General features: G+C 32.6%; 1 protein-coding gene across 2 annotated transcripts; it reads left to right on the top strand.

Moving 5' to 3' along the window:
* The first annotated feature begins 4,614 nt into the window (after positions 1-4,614).
* On the top strand, positions 4,615-8,720 carry LOC25498436 (B3 domain-containing transcription factor ABI3). Of its 2 annotated transcripts, none has more exons than XM_039828061.1 (6): positions 4,615-6,792; positions 7,227-7,319; positions 7,408-7,508; positions 7,630-7,676; positions 7,758-7,834; positions 8,256-8,720. In XM_039828061.1, the coding sequence occupies exons 1-6, from the start codon at positions 4,957-4,959 to the stop codon at positions 8,412-8,414; spliced, it is 2,313 nt and encodes a 770-aa protein (XP_039683995.1). In that variant the 5' UTR covers positions 4,615-4,956; the 3' UTR covers positions 8,415-8,720. The 2 variants fall into 2 exon arrangements, with proteins under 2 accessions (XP_039683995.1, XP_039683994.1); XM_039828060.1 differs by having other exon boundaries at positions 7,624-7,676.
* The last annotated feature ends 11,492 nt before the right edge of the window (positions 8,721-20,212 follow it).

Raw genomic sequence — 20,212 nt, 5'->3', positions numbered from 1 at the left:
CGTTGAAGAGAGTTAGTGACCAAGATGTGGACTTGGCTATTTTGTTCACTATCTTAAAATCAAGTAATCAGTCACATTGGCTTCGTAGTTTGTAGTTACCAACAATTTGAAAAAGAAAATCTAACATGACCTAGTCGCTTTCTCTTTCTTTTATGGAATTCAAACCAACCAATTTGCCAAGTTCAAAATTCTTCTTTATATATATTTCTCCTAACATAATCTTAGTAGTCAAGTTTAAACAAGAAAATCCAGGTGGAGATAAACTTTTATAAATATTACTACATGCCGACACACTAGTACAAATGATAGATTTTGTCATCAATGAGTTTTTGTCTTTTTTTTGTTAATATAAAAAGGATAACAATGTTTATATTTTATAACTTAAAGATTAAATCAGAAGAAAAAAAAAAAGATAAGTGAGAAAAGTGTTATTGAAATTAAGTTAAGGGACAAATTATGTATTTTTGCTTTTTTTAGTAACCATCCAAGTGTTGTATAATATTTTAAAAATTTCAACGCTAAAGTTAAAATCGTGAGTTTATTTAATCGTGAATCTTTTGTAATCAATGATGTTTTTAATTTTGTCTTGGATATGATAGTTTTTTTTTTAAGAATTGTCAAGTACTGTTGATACGTTTTTGTTAGATAAATGAATTGATAAAATTCATTGGAAACTCATACATATAAGTGTAGAATTTGAAGTTCAAACCTCGATCACAACGTTTGACCTAGCAATTTGAAGAAAAAAAAAGCAATGAGATAAAATTTGGTAAAAAGAAGAAGAATGCATAGCGAACAAAAGTAAAGAGCATAAAACTAATTTGTGCTAATAGTGCATCACCATGAAACTAGGACAAAACTTGTGAAAAAGATGTAATCAATTATAACTTGCCAACAAAAAAAAAAATTGCATACCACTTTTGATTTTAAAATAATCAAATATGATACAATAGTGGAAGAATTGGAATTTAATCTTAATCGAATTAATACTATTTTTTTTTCTTCCTAAAGAGCAATCTTTTAGAGAGCTTTGAGATCTCTTATTATCTTGTACATTGCTCCATAGTGGAAGGGATAAATGAAATTGGATGGTTGTTGATTCCTCAAATGTGTTCTCAGTTAAATCGTTGTATATGGTCCTATGTGGTAAAATTCTTCCTCCTACCACTTTGAACACGACAAATAGGAGGGGGTTGAGAGGAATTCATACTGATTTTTTCCCACAAAAGATATAAAAAATTTCATGGCAATTAATTTTAAGGAGGCTTTCTACTCGCGGTAACTTAACTAAGATAAGGGTGTTGTTTGAATGAGAAGCATAGACTTGTGTGTTGTGCCCGCAGATCCTTGTGATAGTAGCATTGAATTGTAATCAATGATGTTTTTTGGTTTTACATGGACTAAAACTAAAATGAAGTAAATTTGCAGGGATCAAAACCATATTTTAGTCTGTTTTAATTTTGTTTTGGATATGATATAATTTTTTTTAAGAATTGTCAAGTATTGTTGACACTTTTTTTTGGATATGATATATATTTTTTTAAGAATTGTCAAGTATTGTTGACATTTTCTACGGTAGATAAACAAACCGATAATAGTCATTAGATATTCACACATATAAGTGTAGAATTTAAGGTTCAAACTTCGATCACGATATTCAACATAACAATTTCAGAATTTATTTATCTATTGAGTTAGGATTTGTCGATAAATATTGGTGATATTTAATTGAATCGTTCTTTCCACTAAATGATGTTTGATTATCATTTTTTGGTTTGGTTCATTTTATGGATGTGGTTTTTAGGCGCGTGAACTCCGCGCGTATGTTTCGGTCTCAGTATATTTGTTGATGTTTTTATTGATGAATTTGAAGGTATTCAGTTTTTCTTTTCTTTTTGACTTATCTTTTTTGTATTGTTGATATATTCTTGATATGTCTTGTGTTTTAAATAATTTTACTATGATGTTTTTTAGGCAAAGAATTAGAGTGCGAAAAATCACATGATAATAAAGAAATCTCAATTATCTTGGCACTAAAAAATCATACTTGTAAAAAAAATTAATAAAAACAAATTGGGGTCTTGGGTCAAAACTCAAATAGACAACAAGGGTGCATAAAAATATAATTTTATGCCTCGTTAAAAATCTTTAAGAAAAATAAATGAGATAAAACTTGATGAAGATAAGAAGAATGCAAAGCAAACAAAAGTAAAGAGCGTAAAATTGATTTGTGCTAATAATGTATCACCATGAAACTATGATAAAACTTGTGAGTGACGAAGATGTAATCAATCAATTACAGTTTGCCAACACACAAAAAAAATTGCATAGCTCTTTTGATTTTAAAATACTCAAATATGATATGATAAATTGAAGAGTTGTAATTAAATCTTAATGGAATTAAGAATTTTTTTTTGGCGTGAAGAGCAATCTTATAGAGGGCTTTGAGATCTCTTATTTTGCACATTGCTCCATATTAGTAGGGATAAATGAAATTGGGTGGTTGAATCTCAAATGTGTTCTCCATTAAATTGTTGTATGTGACCTATGTGGTAAAATTCTTCCTCCTACCGCTTTAAACATGACATATATGAGTCGGTTGAGAGGAATTCAGACTAGTTTTGCACCACAAAAGATACAAAAAAAAAATCTTAACAATTAATTTTAAGTATATGCTTTCTACTTGTGGTAACTTAACTAAGATAGGAGTGTTTTAAAATGAGTAACATCGACTTGTGTGGTGTCCGCGAATCCTAGTGTCGATACCCAAGTGATCATAGCTAAATATATGACAAGTTGAAATCGATCTATCAATCTGAACATAACAAACACACAAAAAAAACTCAGATTAAGCGGTAAAGTTTTAGAACTCGAGAGTTTACCTCAACTCATTTTCTTTAAGTAAACTCGACTCGAGAACTCGTATGAGTTTAGCTAAAATTAAAATTATGTAGAATTTATTATATGCATGACATATATAAGCTAATATAATATTGTAAATACGTCGATAGTGCAAAATATGACTTAATTACAAAGACAAGTTATACCAAACTACCATAATAAAACGTTATACTCAACTTAGCATCAAAATACAAAAATTAACGCACAAAATCATAAGTTTCATAAGTCTCTAAGTTTAAGTCATTCATAAAACTATCCAAAAAAGCAAGTTTCACAAGTTCCTAAAGTTGTTAATAAAACTATCTAAAAAAATAAACTAGTTAATTTTTTCAAAAGGTCAACAAACACCACCACTGCAATCCTAACCGGCGTCGAAATCTGAATTTCCATCGTCGGAATCACAACCCTAACTAGTATGTGCTTCCCTGTTCATGGTTTGAGGACTTAGAGAAGAAAGAAAAAGAAACGTTTCATCTCGGGAACAACGTGTTACTGTAAAGTTAACTATTCAGTAAACGCTTCAGTCTTTGTGCTTGTAGGATTGAAATTGGGTTTGGAAAAAATGGCCCAAAAAAAAAAGATCGATTTTTTGGTTAGATGTAAACTCGTAAATTTCGGTCGAGTTTACACGAGTTTACCGAGTGTTAACTCGATCAAACTCATCAAACCTTCTAATTTTACCAAAATTCGAGTTTACCTTCAAGTTAACACGATTTTGATATCTAAAAGTGTAAACTCGATAAACTCAAAGAGTTAACACTCAATTGCGGAACATTTCTAGGCTGCATTAAGTTGACAAAATTACACAAAAAAGAAAAATCTAATATGTTAATAACACATATTTAGATAAAAGAAAAACACATGCAAATGGATAATTCCAAATAAAAAAATGTGACAGTTGTAACAAATGATAGAAATAATACTTTTTTGGTAGAAACAAGTAAGACATTAATTTATTTAACAAAAAGAATACAAAATGAAAACATTAATCAAAGGTCACCTAAAAATTAAATTTTTCTTTGTGGAGCAGAAGACCTTACTTTCTAATAAAGACTGTGGCACCGTTTAGTACCACCACTGAGAATGTAACGAATGTCTATAGCACAAATTCCGGAGTAACCTCATTTGACAAAACTAGCGGCAAGAAATTTTGTTTTTTGATTCCAAAACCAAAACTACCTTTTCTCTCAAAAAACCACTTATTCTCTCTCTCTTACATAACCTTTTGTTTTTGTGTGTGTGTGAAACTACCTAAAAACCATTTTGAACTTATCTAAGAAAGAGAAAATAAAATCAATTAACAAAAGCAAAACAATTATGTAACTTCCTAGAACAAACCAGAATACACACATGGGTGGGTTTTTTTTTTCTCCAAAAAAGACTAAGTTTTCAATCAGTTTAAGCATGTGGGTTTTCTTTCTCTGAAAAATTTGATTGGTTTTCTGGGTTTGTGAACAAAGAATCTTAATCTTTTCTTTCTGCTTCACTCTGTTATTTGCTCTTTCTAAAGTTTTGATTTTAGTCCTTTCAATTTCTTCATCCAAGTTCTTTGTGTTCCTTTCAAAACCCTAGGTTGTTTGTGTATGATTGTTTATTTAGGATGATAATGACCCAAATGAGAATAAAAAATCAATAAAAAACCCACTTTTTGGAATAGTGAAAGTCGCTTTCTTTGAAGGTAAGAGAGGTTTTCATTATTAAATATATATTATATATATTATCCAAGTTGTTGATAATGATATCCTCTCTCTTGGTAAGTGTTTTTGTTGAGAATCAGATGTTTTCTGTTGCATAATCCATTCATAAGATTTGAAAGAATCTTATCTTCTTTTGCTTCCTTAAACAGATCTTTTCCTTTTGTACTTGACAAGTACATAAACAAAATTATCCATTTTTTTCTCTCTTTGTACTTTCTCTCTCCTCAAACAGTACCATATTTCTTGCACCATATCTGAAAAAAATTACACCAGAAGAATACTTGAACAAAAGGGTAATCAAACTTCAAAGTTTTTCAAGTTTGAGAGAAGTTTTTTAAAGATAAAGTTAGATCTTGTTATGGAGTGTGGTTTAGATCTGCATGCAAAGTTGGTGAATGAAACAGAACAAGTTGGTTTTGGAAATTTAGCAGAAGAAAATTGGCTTAATAATACTACAAATGATCAAGATGGTGATCTTTTAGGTATGAATATGAATGATGATGCATCTATGTTCTATGCTGATTTTCCTCCTTTACCTGATTTTCCATGCATGTCATCATCATCCTCATCTTCATCATCTTCAACACCATTGAAAACCATTGCATGTACTTCAACTACAACAACTACTACCTCTTCTTCTTCCTCAGCTTCTTCTTCATCTGCAGCTTCTTGGGCTGTTTTGAAATCAGATGTTGAAGTAGATCATCAAGGTTATCAAAAACATGGTCATCCATTAGATTATCATCATGGTCATCCTCCAACAACTTTGTCATCAACTGCTTCTATGGAGATTTCTCAACAACAGCAACAAGATCTTGGTGTTTCTAACAATGATGTTGTTGTTGGTGGTGGTGATTGCATGGATGATGTTAACATTATGGATACTTTTGGTTACATGGAGCTTTTAGAAGCTAATGAATTTTTTGACCCTGCTTCGATTTTTCAAAATGAAGATGAAAACCCTTTAGTGGATTTCACTCAAGAGCAACAAGTTCAAGTGCAAGACGGATATCAACAACATCAACAAGTTCCGATGATAGTGCATGATGATCGGGAAAATAAACCGCAACAAGTGAATATCGAGGAGAATAACGACGATGTTTTTGTGTGTGACGGTGTAAATGGGGAAGAGAGTATTCAAGGAGATGAATTAGGTGCATGTGATGGTGTAAGTGATGAAATGAGTATGGTTTTCTTGGAGTGGCTTAAATCGAACAAAGACAGTGTCTCCGCGAATGATTTGAGGAATGTGAAGCTTAAGAAATCAACGATTGAAAGTGCTGCTAGGAGATTAGGTGGTGGAAAAGAAGGGATGAAACAATTGTTGAAGCTCATTCTTGAATGGGTTCAAACTAGTCATCTTCATAACAAAAGACTCAAAGAAAACGCCAACACGAACACAATAATACCTTCAAATATTGTTCCTCAACAACATCATTTTCAAGATCCGTGTCAGAACCAAAACACAGCAAACACATTTGCACCTGAATCGAACGCATGTTTCAACCAAACATCATGGCTAGATCAAACACCTCTCATTGTACCTCCACAACAATTTTCACAACCAATGGTTGGAGTTGGAGTTGGATTTGTTGCTGATCCTTACACAAATGGTTCTGTTTCAAATAACATTAACCCTTACCAACCTGCTGTTACTAATGAATATCACATGTTGGAATCAAATCATTCATGGGGTGCTTCTCAATTCAATGTTGCACCAAACTACAATCAATCATTTGTGGAAAATAACAACAATGTGCTACAACCTCATGGTATGAATTTTGGAGGTTATGGAAATCAATATAATTCTTATCAGTTGTTTCCTGGTCCTGGTGATAGGTTGATGAGGTTAGGTCCTTCTGCTACAAAAGAAGCTAGAAAGAAGAGGATGGCTCGGCAACGGCGGTTTATGTCTCATCATAGGCATCATAATATTAACCATCATCAGAATATTCAAGGTTCTGATCCACTTGCGAGATTAGGTAGTGGTGATAGTTGCACCAATGTTGCTGCTGGTGGTTCTCATGCAAATCCAGCGAACTGGATGTATTGGCAGACTATGACCGGTGGGACAGCAGCCTCCTTGGCACCTGTTGTTCCGGCTGAGCCGACGCAGCCTCCAGTGGACCGTGACCGCCCCACCATGCAGACACAGAGTTCTCACCAGGGTCGAAGTGCATCCGATAGGAGACAGGTTTGTGGACTTCAGCTTTATATTATTGTTAGATTATATGTTTTGGTTGTTTATATGATCTACGATGTGTGATTATTAGAAATGCATGTAAATGCAAAATCATTTGTTATTGAACTTGAATAAGTTTTAAATTATGGTCAACAACCGTAATTGTGGCTGCAATATAATGGTTTTAAAGGTCTCTGCAACGGCGTAGCAACCACAGTTGTGGTGGTATTTATCCATTTGTCTGCAGATACCGCAATATAATGGTTTGCAACATTATTGTAGCTTATGCAGATATCGCAATACAATGGTTTGCAACATTACTATAACTTCAACTAACAGCCATTATCCGATCACTCAATTATAACTGTCAAATTATAAAAAATGTGCGACTTTAAACACAACTATCTTGCTTTATGAATAATGTGTTTGATGTATTTGATTGATAGGGTTGGAAGCCAGAAAAGAACTTGAGGTTCCTTCTACAAAAGGTTTTGAAGCAAAGTGATGTCGGAAGTCTGGGGAGAATTGTTTTGCCAAAAGTAATTATTGATTTTCTATTTTTCAATTATTCATTACATTTTATGAGAAAATAAAATATTGATTCATAGTTTATTGCAAAAACATCAGAAAGAGGCAGAAACACATTTGCCAGAATTGGAGGCAAGAGATGGAATTTCGATTACAATGGAAGACATTGGAACTTCTCGAGTTTGGAATATGCGTTATAGGTAAGCAAATTTTCATGGACAAATTTAACTTCATCATTTTGTTTTTTATGTTTATAAATTATGATGATGATACATTGGGACTAAAATTTTATCTTTTGATTATTTCTTCTTGGAGCATCAGATATTGGCCTAACAACAAAAGCAGGATGTATTTGCTGGAGAACACCGGTGAGTTATTCTTCTTATTCATCTTTGGTGCTTTGTTTGTTTTTGTTTATTTTTCATAATGTATTCATTTTCATTTTGTAGGTGATTTTGTGAAAGCTAATGGACTCCAAGAAGGAGATTTCATAGTGATATATTCTGATGTGAAGTGTGGCAAATTTGTAAGAGCCTTCTCTTATAATGTTTTCTTTTACTTAATGTTCATGGATTTGGATTTCCTAGTTCCCGGCGTAATTGAATCGAGATCAAACCAAAGTTTTAAAAAACCAGACTAAACTCATCCCGTTCAACTCATTGAATTGTGAATCCTCGGGTTAAACCGTGGTTGGTTCAAACCGATTTTCATATTTTACATTCTTTTTAATATTCTTCACATTTTTTTATTTAACATTTTTCATCTCGTTCAACCGCTGTTGAATCATTTGAACCAATTAACCATGCTCGAGGTCTCACCAAAACTCGAGTCGTTTGTTCTCAATCCAACCGTCTAAAATACAACAGTAAACTTTATTATGAGATATATTTTTCTTTTAAAATTAAAAAGTTGAGAATTAATTGGTGGGAATATAATTTGTGATACAGATGATAAGGGGAGTTAAAGTGAGGCAACAAGGAACAAAACCAGAGGCAAAAAAAGCAGGAAAATCACAGAAAAACCAGCATGGGAATAATGCTGCAAATTTAGCTGGAACTGCAGTGGATAATAATGGCACGCCATCTTCACCAAAGAGAAAAAAATGAAAAAGATATCAATTAATTAATATATATGTAAGATATAGTAAGATGCATAATAATATATATTTAAATATAGTAGAGTAGAGTCAATAAAAGAGACTTTGAGCTGAACATGCAAAGCTTATAAGGATCTGTAGTATTATTTGTTTGGAATTCATTTGCAAATTGTTGTGTGAAAATGATGTATGTGGATATGTGTATTTAAACTTTGTAAGGGTTGTACTTGAGCTGTCTCCATTTGTAACTTTGATTTTGAAGTTCATAGAAAATCATGGTGCAGATGAAACAATAAAGAATATTTTCGTGTATTGATCTTGAGATTTTTTTATATATAAAATTGTTAACAAATTGCATATTTTATTAATTTGTCGAGAGAAAAATCTTATAATTTATTTTTGAGTAATTCTGTAGGCAATTGTAAAAGATACCTTACAATAGATGTAAGAATTTTATATATATTAGTGGACACTTCCGATCATTTTATTGGGTTAATGTGTATAAATTATGAATATTAGTTTTTATATAAACAAATCACACATCTTTTTTCAATAAAGTAATCTGTAAAAAATTCATATCCAAAAAAATTTATAACAAAATGATGAAATTTTAAAATGACATTTTAAGATAAGTTAAATAAGTTTATATTCGAACAAAATTTTTATTTGAAACCCTTTCTAAAAAATTATAGTAAAAAACTATAAAAATCTATTTTTAAAAAACTATTAAAAAACAAGTCCTATGTACTAATTAAATTAAGAAGATCAAACACTCTAAATTTCTAAAAATGTTATTCTAAATATTTCATCATAACATTATAATTTTATTTGAATCATAAATTTTTTAAAAATCTTTAAAATGGTTCCTTTTTCTTCCATTTTCCGTTTACACATAAATTGTCATTTGCAATATTATAGAAAAAGCATAAAATAAAAGCACCAGTTGAATAAATTGTGTCGTGAATTTGAATAAAATCGCACCAATGCTATGCTGAGTGTAGGAAAAATTGTAGCAACCAATCACCAAAGTGAATTAATGAACATCACTTACTAAGTTCGATTCAATTTGACCTATACATATGTGGAAAATAGCAGTTCTTCAATTTATTATCAACGAGTTTCATATAAATAGATACATAAATTTAAGAGAAATTAGGCTTCAAAAACCTTAATTCATTAAAATAAAACTCAATATCCAGCCTAAGGACCGACTAATCTGAATTGTATGATCTCATAATTCCCTTGCGAGGACAACATTTAAAGCCATCAAAATTGACATAGGGAGAAATCAAACACGAGACCTTAAGAAGTGCATACTCCAAGGTTCCAAACCAACACCATTAGGCTAACCCTATTGAGGTTCTACCATTTTCTGGCCTTCCCTTGAACAAATGACACTATGATTTCATTCATCAAGGTGTTCATAATGCTTCCCAACCCTAGACTATAATCCAAAAGTACTCAATTCTCAGCTTTTGATCTTCTTAAAATTCTCTCTTTTGATCAACTCTAGTTTGACTCACTTTCATCTCTCTCTAAGACCGGAGAAACACCTCATATATAAGCATTTCAAACTTGGCGAACAAGAAAGCTGAAGCAGTCTATTGTTGTGAATTGTTCCTCTTATTGTCGTTGATTGTTCTTATTTGAATGAGATTTAACTAATTTTTAATTGATAAATGAAAAATTGTTTAAATGAATGGGTAAAAGTGAAAAGAAAAAATTCAACCTAAAAAGTGTATTACCTTTATATATCGATACGAAGATGAAAAAAATAATAAAATTGTTTAAATGTAAGGGTAAAATTAAAAAGCAAAAGTTTAATCTAAAAAGATGTATTTTAGTATTTCATTTAATATTTGTTTATTTTTTTGTCCACTTAATATTTGTTGTAATACCGCAAAAAAGACAATCATAAGTTGAAGAAGGTTGCATGTAGCAAGAAATAATAATGATAAACAGATAGAAAAGTCATATTTTTTAATAGAAAAAAATTAGGATATCAAAAAGGTGTATAACGTGTACGTGACGTAAAGAAGTAGAGTATTGTTGGATTGTTGATGTCGACAAGGTAATGAAGGAGCCGTATATGTAAGTACAATCCTCAGTCATACATATACTATTTGACTTCGTCTATTTTATTTATATAACAAACAAGGGAATGGAAGGGAAGATCAATATCATCCATTACGTTTCCCACATCATTTTATCTATAACTATAGTCTATATATCAAAAGAATATGAGATAATTTGGACTATATTTTTAAATAATTTTTATGTTTTATCCACATGATCAAATTTCTATTCTTCCTTTCTACACACTAAATTTTCTGCTTATGAAGATTGACTTTGCTTCTTTAACAATAAAAAACCATCCTAGGTTATAGTTATTTCTTTCAGCATGTTGAAATAAGATAACATATTACTTTTGTTACTCTAAATACTTTATACCGTATGATAAAAGCGATAAAAAAAAATGTGTCTTATAGGTACTTCTTACATCTTATAGTTCAATTCCTCTTCATTCAATACATCATTTTCCTTATTCTCTTTTGAAGATTTATGGTCTTCCACCTCTTGTTTAGCCTACAGACAAGAAAAAATCTTTTCATAAACAGAAAGGATCATAAACAACATATAAATAAAACATATATGTGTATGCCACACCTTTTTTTTTCTTCTGTTTTTTCTTCTTGGACTTCTTTTGAGATGATTGCTTAAACTCATAGGTATTAGAGTTTTGTCTACACAGTCTATTGGATACCAAAATTCAACAATCACATGAATACTTACGATAAAGAAACAGAAAACGGCAAATCATTAAGTAAATCGTATATTGTACCTGAATAGATCATCGATGACATATAATTGAAACACCGCACAACCCATCTTTCTCAGACGCATTTCATCATCATTTAGAATATGTGTATCGAACTCCTCTCTTATCATTATAGGTTTGTACTTTAAATGAGAAGCGTTCTTAAGTACGATCAGGGTATTAGTATTTAAAAAAATAACTTTATTAGTATTTAAAAAAATACTTACGATCAACATATAAACAAAAGAAGATGAATCTATCTGAATAGACTCAAATGAAATAGTTGGTATTAGTATTAGTAATTCTTTTATATAAAAAAATAACTTTATTTAAAAACCTACCCGGAAAATGTGTTCGATCAGGGTGACGGGGGTGAATTGTCGCGATTGTCAAAAGTGTATCAATATTAAATGTTGGATTGTTGTGCGGTTGAGCTTGTAAAGAAAAACCCAATGACTTTTCCTGCTGCAAAACTTGCATAACCCTGCATTAGCATATCAATTTTAATTACTCATGTTACTTAAATATCTTTACGACTATCTATTCACTTTTTAATATATAAAATAGAAAATTATGAACGCTTCATATACCATCTATATTCTCCGACTTCAACGAGTAACGATGGTAGGTTTGAAAGAGAAGTCGGGGGCTTGATTGAGAATATTATTTTCTTATATAATTCTGTCACGTCCTTATCAGATTCAATCACATTCAAATCTTCCACAATATTCCGAATTGTATGGCGAATTCTAGACTTGGACCTGCGCACTGAGATGAGAGAGAGAGAGGAAAATAAGTATGAGTATTTTCAGTAGGATCTTGTTGCTACACTTAATCCATCTAAAGACAAGCTTACCACTTTCTTCCTCCTCCTCCATCTTTCTTTGGAAAAATTGTGTGAAACAAACACTACATGTATTAATGAAACAAAATTGTGTGAACCGGTTTGCAGTACTTTGGCGTATTGGTACACCAAAATTTGTGAAGAAATTCACCGAAACAAGCGTAACAAGAGTACCGGAGAGAAATAAGGAAGGGCTATGTTGCAGTGTATGTTGGAGAGAAAATGACACCGTTTGTATCCCAATATCATACTTGAAAACAGGCATCTAGAGAATTTGTTTCCTATTGATTAAGCATCAAAAAGTTCTATTAACCATAACATAACAAGCGTCTGAAGCACAATTAACCTAAATCCTAATTTGATCAAACCTCTAATTAAGAATTATAAACTTAACCTAAACAAGCTATAAATCAATTGAGTAAACTATCAATAAAATTGCACAAAACGAAATTATATATGATCAATTGCGTCATAAGATAAACCGAATTGCACAAGAATTAACAAGAAATAAACCACAAAACGAAAAATGACATTAAAATAGAACCTCAAGAATCCACACAAATTACCTCCTTCAATGGATTGATCAACAGAATTAAGCTTCCATAAGTAGCTTTTGCACAAAAACGAAAAAATGTAAAGTGGCTGAATAAAAAAAGATGTGTCTTATTTATAGGTCTAAACATTAACCCTAATTCACTAATTCAGTAAACCGAGCATGGGCAAGAGTTGGGTTTAGAAATAGCAATTTGGCCCATTACAAGAGATTAAATAGCCCAGAAACCCGCAATCAGCTTTATATTCGCAGTTTTCACCATCAAGACGTCAAAACTGGATTTTGCATTCGACATGAAAGTTGTAACCTTATATACATTAACTCTCAAATCAGCCCCAACATAAATAAACATGCTAAAAATATTATCCTAAGTTGTAACCTTATTGTTTGCTTCCGTTTTCTGCATTCTCTAAATTTTAGCTATGTGTATCATACTCATACATATCATACAAGGTTGGATCCTGGATAGATAAAATTCAATCTCAGGTAGTACGAGTCATGTTTCAGCGACAGCCTTGTTTAAATGGGCTCAGTGATTTCTGTTATCTAAATTCTTATCCAATAATCACATGCATCTTTCACAGTAGATACTTCATTTACAGTCGTTAATTAATTTCAAATAACTGAATCTTCTATTACATTGTCTAGAGATTCTAAATTGAACATATAGCAAATAGATGCTTTGATTTTTACAACCAAGTATGATAACAATAAACTCTCCCTCACTGAAAGACACCGATCCTGAACTCTGGCTTCGCCTCAATGCCGTCGTGTTACAATGGATATACGGCACGATTTCTAATGACCTTCTCAATACCATCATTGAACATGATTCAAGGGTGGAACTTGCTTGGAATAGGTTGTTTGACATCTTCTATGACAACAAAAGTTCTAGGGCTCTTTACCTTGAACAAGTTCTAGGGCTCTTCTACTTGGAATAGGTTTGTTTGACATCTTCTACTGATCGTGGCGGAGGTAGGGACCAAAGTCAAAATTAACAATCTGAAAACCAAACCCAAAGCCCAAAGTCAAAACACAGGAAAACGCAGGGACCGTTGGATTGATCCAGGAGATGGAACCCTAGATCCAACGGTCTAGATTGAGGGAAACGAACCAAAGCTGGACCGGTCCGGTTCAGCTGCTTATAAAAGGATTACAGGACCGGTCCAGTCCATTTTTCCTTCTCCTCTCTCTCTCTAACCCTAAACCTAGTGAGAGAAGCTCTCACCTCTCTCCTCTCCTCCGGTTGTCTTCTCCGGTGAGCTTCACCGCTCCGGTGTGGTGGCTTGCCGGCCCAACAGGGCGGCGCCGCCGCACCGGAGGCGAGAAATTCCACCGTTTTCAAAATTTTTTACAGATTAAGACATCCTTTTTCGTCCTAAACAAAAATATGGCGTTAGATTTTGCATGCAAGGTCTGAATCGTTGTAGATCTGAGGTTTTATGTCACGGTTTTGAAACTCTTTTTTTTTTTTCTTTGAAACTTTCTTGGATCAAATCCTCTTTTATCCTTCTTGATCTGTAACGATTCGCTTGCGTTGATGCTTTTTGAAAAGAGAAAAACGAGATTCATGCGTTTATGGTTACGGTTACGGTTACGGTTCTTTTTGTGATTCTGGAAAATTGTTTAGTTTGCTGCTTGCGTGATTTTGCAGGTTTAAACTATGATTTTATTTTGTAAAGAGGTTCTGAGTTTTTACCTGAAATTTTTTGATGGAGATTCTGTGCTTTCTGTGTTGATTTCCGGCTTTGAAACTGAAAATAAATCAGTGATTCTTCCTTTTCTTCACCGGTCCAGATTCTTCGTTTTCTTTCCCTCTTCTTCTCACCGTCTTCTTCGTGATCGTGCTTGAGTCCGTTGCTAACAGTAATGGACTCGCACTCGTATTGTGAAGGAGGTGATTCAATGATGAAGATTCAGTATTGAATCTCTGAGAATTGCAGAGAATTTGATGAATTTGTTGATGATTCAGTGATTCGGGAAAAACGGTTAGGGTTTTGTTCTTGGTGTTCTTGATGAATCTGAGAAATTTTTCTGTTTTGATCTAGCTACTTGAGAAAGAGAAAATTGGGAATGTGTTTATGAGTTGGCGTGTTGTTAATGGCTTTGAATCTGACTCACTGCTTTTATATAGTTGACATGTGTACACTTGAGCCAATGGAATTGTGACACGTACCCTGGACCTGCTCACTTGGGCGCTGCTTGCTATTTTTACTTAAGGACCAATCTGCAAATTGTGAAAATGACAAGGACTGGACTGCAAAATAATAAAAAAACTTGAAATGAAATAAAAGACAGTTTGGACAAAAATGCAATTTTGGGACCTCAATTGAGGGACCAAAATGCAATTAAAAATAAAATTTGAATAAAAAACACAATTTGACCAAACGTAAAGCGAAACAAAAATAAAATTGACAAAACGGACTAAAACGAACCAATGGCCTAAATGAGGTACTTCAAAGTAACCTCCCCATGCCAAAATTTTATGTGAAATGACCAAAATGCCCCTAGGGCTAAAAATGACCTAAACAGACTCGAATTGACTTGACACTGACTCAGACGCAAGTTTGAAATGAATTTTAACAAAGTTTACTGATGAAACGTTTAAAAATAATCTGAAAAGACTCAGAGACAGTCACAAGGATGAAAATGGGTCCCACTGCAGGAAATGACCAAAATACCCTTCTGTATGACTTTTTGCAAATTTTGAAATAAACTGTAGAAAAAGCAATGTAATGATTCAGAGACACTTTTGAATGACTTACAAGACAAGTAAAGACATTTTGAAAGGTTTTATGCAAGAAAAACATAGGTAAAATTGTGATTGAAAATACTGCGAGGCGGAGACAATTTGAACTGTGCAGTTGAAATTTGATAATTGACAAAGTTTGAAATGAAATTGGGCCCAGTATTTTTAGGTCCAAAAAACAGGGTATAACACTACCTAAAAAAGCTCAATGTACGTGAGATATATTTATACTTCTATTTAGACGATAATAGGACAAATATGACGAATATATATAACCAACATCAAAATAAACTTAATTAAAATATGGTGTATATAGATATCTGAAATCATACTAAAGGATGATGATGATAAAGGCATACCTGATCTCTTTTTAATCAGCTCTAACAACTTGTATCTCATTGAGCCTTGAGGATATATATATAAATCCCCTTACAAAACACTCATACAATAAAAGGAAAATACGTCAAAACTCGCGTTCTATTGGATACCTCATACAACTTGTATTATATATATATATATATATATATATATATATATATATATATATATATATATATTAATTATTATCATCTCTGAATAAATGAATGTCATTTTAGAAAATTATAGAAAACAAAATTAACTATATATTTTTATTTTTATAAGACACGATTCATTATTGTTTTTCCTCTAATTTTACCCCCAATTGTGTACGTTTATGTATGCACAAGTGTGGTTTACCTCATGAGTAGGATGTGTGTTTTCTTTGTCGGTTAGTGGATCTTCCGTGACTGATTGTGCTCTCTTTCTCCAAAGAGCGGAGATATGCCTACAAATCACACTCCGACGTCCAAGTTAGATTGGCTGCTAGTAGGTATCAAAGTGGTTATCCAATGAGTATAATTGAGATACCATGATCATACCATGGAGAGAGACCCCCTATTTATAGTTGTGAATCTGGTTATAATCTTTTTTGTTGTTTGTTATCTTCTCTTATTAGCTTTTATTTAGTTTGTTATAGGTTAATTCGGATATGGGGGTGCCATCCCCCCTAATAGGTGGGGATTCATATATGGTTTAAGTTAGTCCCCTGTAAGTAGGAATGACCAGTGCATATATGAGGATATGTTAATATAACTAATGGCGAGATAGGTAGATACGCCTATCAAGTTTAGATGAGGTCCTAGCACATACGAACGACAGGTAGTTATAAAGAAGTTGATTACGCTTTGAGGCAATGGAACACTTAGGAGTTCAATGTTGAAGAGTCCTACATCGGTTGAGAGATACCCTGAATAAAGTGTTTATAAGTGGGAGCAATCCTCACCTCACAAACCAATTTTGTGAGGTTGTTGATGGACGAAATTATCAAGTGCACCAAATCATAACAAGTTATAAAGTAGTAAGTTTCTCATTCTCCACAAAGATTGTCGTTCAACTTAGTAATTAATAAAACTTATTTCAAAAGCGAAAGTAAATAAAAATGAATAGAATTGCAGAGTTGAATTGCCCTGCCCAATGCAAGATTAGGTTTTTGTGATTCAGATGATTAACGGAAATTAGGGTTTCCTTGAATCCTCCATTCGTCTTTATTGAAATTATCTTTTAAGAAACCAAACAACTTATGTGGTGCATCATTGAATTAATGAATCTCAACGGTAAAACTCACACTAGTTTCTTTAAATAGCCTATGTAGGACCAACCAGAGTCGAGTGCTAAGTTTTTCTAAGTGAGTGATGACGGAAAGAACTCAAACTTTAACTTCCTAACATCTATAAGAAGTAGTAATTAGAAAAGTCAATGAACTGATAAAATTTCGGGTTTTCAGTTCCTACTTTAATCCTACAGATCGATCCTCAAGGTTACACTTGTAGTTAACCAATTGACGAAACATTAACGAACAAGCATAATCTAATTTAAATCTTAGCACAATCAATGCATAAACTGAATGAAAACTTTATTAATAAATTCCAACAAATAAGAAGGTGTTCATCGTGGAACCATATTCAAGAGGTTTAGCTGCTCATGGCAACATACATCATATGAAAACAATAGAAAAACATATCCTAGAGAGAACAAAAGAAGGAGAAATCATGCCTTGGAACTCTTATGCTTGACCCTTGCCTTCACCGTCAAAAGTTTCTGAATGAATAAAATAGTGTGCAAGGGTCTCTATTTAATTTATAGCATGAGGTTACTTGGGGATTAAGAGAAGAAAATTGGACTTTATCCACCAGCTTCAGGGCGCATAGCACATGGCGCAGGGGCACCTAGGGCAGCAAGGAATGTTCTAGAGGCAAATGGTACCGGCGCAAGGGCACCTAGGGTAGCCCCTCAGGTGCGATTTCTTGCGTTTTCGTCCTGTTTTCGATCGTTCTTCCGTATGAAAACTCCTAGGAACTTGAAATGAATTTCGTCACTTTGTATTTTCTTCAATAACCTTCTAAGAACCCTTTATCTTCAATTCTTCATCCTTGATCCCTCACGTGATGTCATGATTTATTGATTTACATGATTCCTCACTACAAAACACTCAAAACACCTATGGAATTGCATGATCTAGGATAAAACAAAATTACAAAACTCGAGTGAAAACAATATAATATGTTCTTAAAATCATTGACAAATCCTCTAAATATCATCTTATTTGTCTTCAAATGCAAGGAAAAAGTACTAAAAACATAACCAAAATGGCATATGATGCTCTGTCATCACAACCCCAAACTTAAACTGTTGATTGTCCTCAAGCAATACAATAGCTAGAAGTTAAAATTAACATGAATTTAAAAGAATAAAACATACCTTTCCGAAGGCTTTGCTCAGATTGTCATTCCTCCCACTATCAAACTTGACTAGCTTACCACCTTCATGCAAGTGGATCAAACTTAGAGAGGATACTCTTACTTTCAACCACGTACAATTCCAAGATACATGTATGTGTCTCCTAAATCCAATGGGGCTGGTCAAGGCATTTGCCATACTCCAGTCGTCATGTGATTGTACCTTGCTATGAGATTGAAGCAATTCTAAATAGACATTCAATGTATATATCATCACACACACATACAAAGGACTTTTCAAGGTTATAACGTGACTAAGGTTAAGTTAGGATATATTTTGGAAAGTAGGCTAACAAGCACTTGGAGTTAGTTCTTAAGGATTCCCTATTTGAAATATTTTGCAGATATTTTGTCATCCAAACTTGTAACTTCATTCACAAACTGTGTCACAACCATTATTATGAGGTACTGGCTTTCATTTATGTAGACAATTCAAAGAATTTGGGCACTAGTAGAACAACTTATTATCTTTTTTTTTAAGTGACTAAATTTTTGTTTAAGTCTCTTTATTTTTTTTATAGCTTTTTGCGTAGACCATCATTTTGATGTTTTATCTGCATTTTTCTTTTTCATTTTTTCTTTTGATAACCAAGTTCTACTAGTATCCCATCCCAAACTTAGAACGTTGCTAATTCCAAAGAGCAATCCCAGACTTAATTTCAAACCATGACAAGTATTTCACTAACTTATCTAACTCCAAAATGAAAATCAAACAGATATGTTGTAGTTTGACTCCAAATTTGATGGATGGAGAATATTGTTGCTAAAAATATAAAAGATTTGTTTCAAATATATTTTGTGCTGAAAATATATTTATGGACAATAAATATATTTTTATATCGTATGAAGAACGATTTGATGCGAATATATTTTGAAAGGGAATATTATATTTTTGATGCAAATATTCTTTCACTGAAGGAGAAAAAAAAACGTATCTTCGGTGTGGTATTTGTTCCAAATTTATGAGTTATACTTTTACTATAAATATAAACCTTGTATCAGGCTAAACTTTGAGAGAGAGGCAACAACAAAACTAGGGTTTGTATAGAGTTTGTCTCTTTGGAACAAACACTAGGGTTTGAGGGTTGATTCACCTTGGGAAACACTATTAGGATTGAGTCTATTGGTTACGGGAAGAGGCTGGGACTTTGGGTAGAATTAGGCGGGAGACTTATTCTTGTAACCCATTGATTTCTCTTTTGTAACGTTACTCATCATATAGTGGATCGGAGGGCTGCTCTCTCTCCCCCAGACTAGGTCAATTTGGACCGAACTGGGTCAACAAATTCTTTTGTGTTCTTCTCTTCTTTGTGTTCTTCTCGCCGTTGTTTTCTACTTTTGGCTTGTATTTAATTGTTCCATACACTTTGTTTTGATTGCTTGATTATCTCTTGCTCCACACATCAAGTTGTTATTGGTGTGATTTCTCATCGAATTCGCAACAAGATATAAAGTTGTTCAGCTGAAAATCTTCATCCTACATCATTCTACCATCTTTGACTTCCAAGTTTTGTTTACTGCAGCCTATGATAAAATACGAGCTTGTTTTATAGCAATCGTAATTAATCGTTGTTGTTTTAAGGTTGATCTATTCACGCGTCTAGATAATATTTTTCCTTGGCGACTAATAAATCGATAAAGTAAACTCATGTTTTTATAATCAATTCGATCCCCCGATTGGATCGGGGACAAACTCCTACGAAAAGATTGCTTAGATTTAAGAAAGAGTCGCTTAGATTTAGATTTATCCATAGTTTGTTTATTCCTATACCGAAAATCTCATTTCTTATAAAAAAAAGGATTTGTTTTATTTATATTCTTATTTTTTTTTTTAATATATATTTCTATTTGTTATATAAGGAAATATATGCTAGATTTAAATAGTATATGGATCAAACCCCTTATGAAGTTAAGATATATCTTGGCACTTGAGCTAACTGCACTCTTACATATATATAATGAGATCATAAAGGTTTATATATCCTCCTTGATATAGTTTGCAAGAAAAGAAAAAGTAATGAAGAAAGA

Source organism: Medicago truncatula, chromosome 7, assembly GCF_003473485.1.
Source record: "Medicago truncatula cultivar Jemalong A17 chromosome 7, MtrunA17r5.0-ANR, whole genome shotgun sequence".
Lineage (NCBI taxonomy): Eukaryota > Viridiplantae > Streptophyta > Magnoliopsida > Fabales > Fabaceae > Medicago > Medicago truncatula.
Note: the sequence above shows the minus strand (reverse complement) of the source record. Positions and strands in the feature narration are given on the sequence as shown.

Excerpts from the sequence above, each read along its gene's own strand:
- LOC25498436 (XM_039828060.1), top strand. The coding sequence starts at position 4,957 with ATGGAGTGTGGTTTAGATCTGCATGCAAAGTTGGTGAATGAAACAGAA. Across the intron at positions 7,320-7,407 it reads GGAGAATTGTTTTGCCAAAA|AAAGAGGCAGAAACACATTT; the intron begins GTAATTATTGAT and ends CAAAAACATCAG. Across the intron at positions 7,509-7,623 it reads GTTTGGAATATGCGTTATAG|CATCAGATATTGGCCTAACA; the intron begins GTAAGCAAATTT and ends TTCTTCTTGGAG.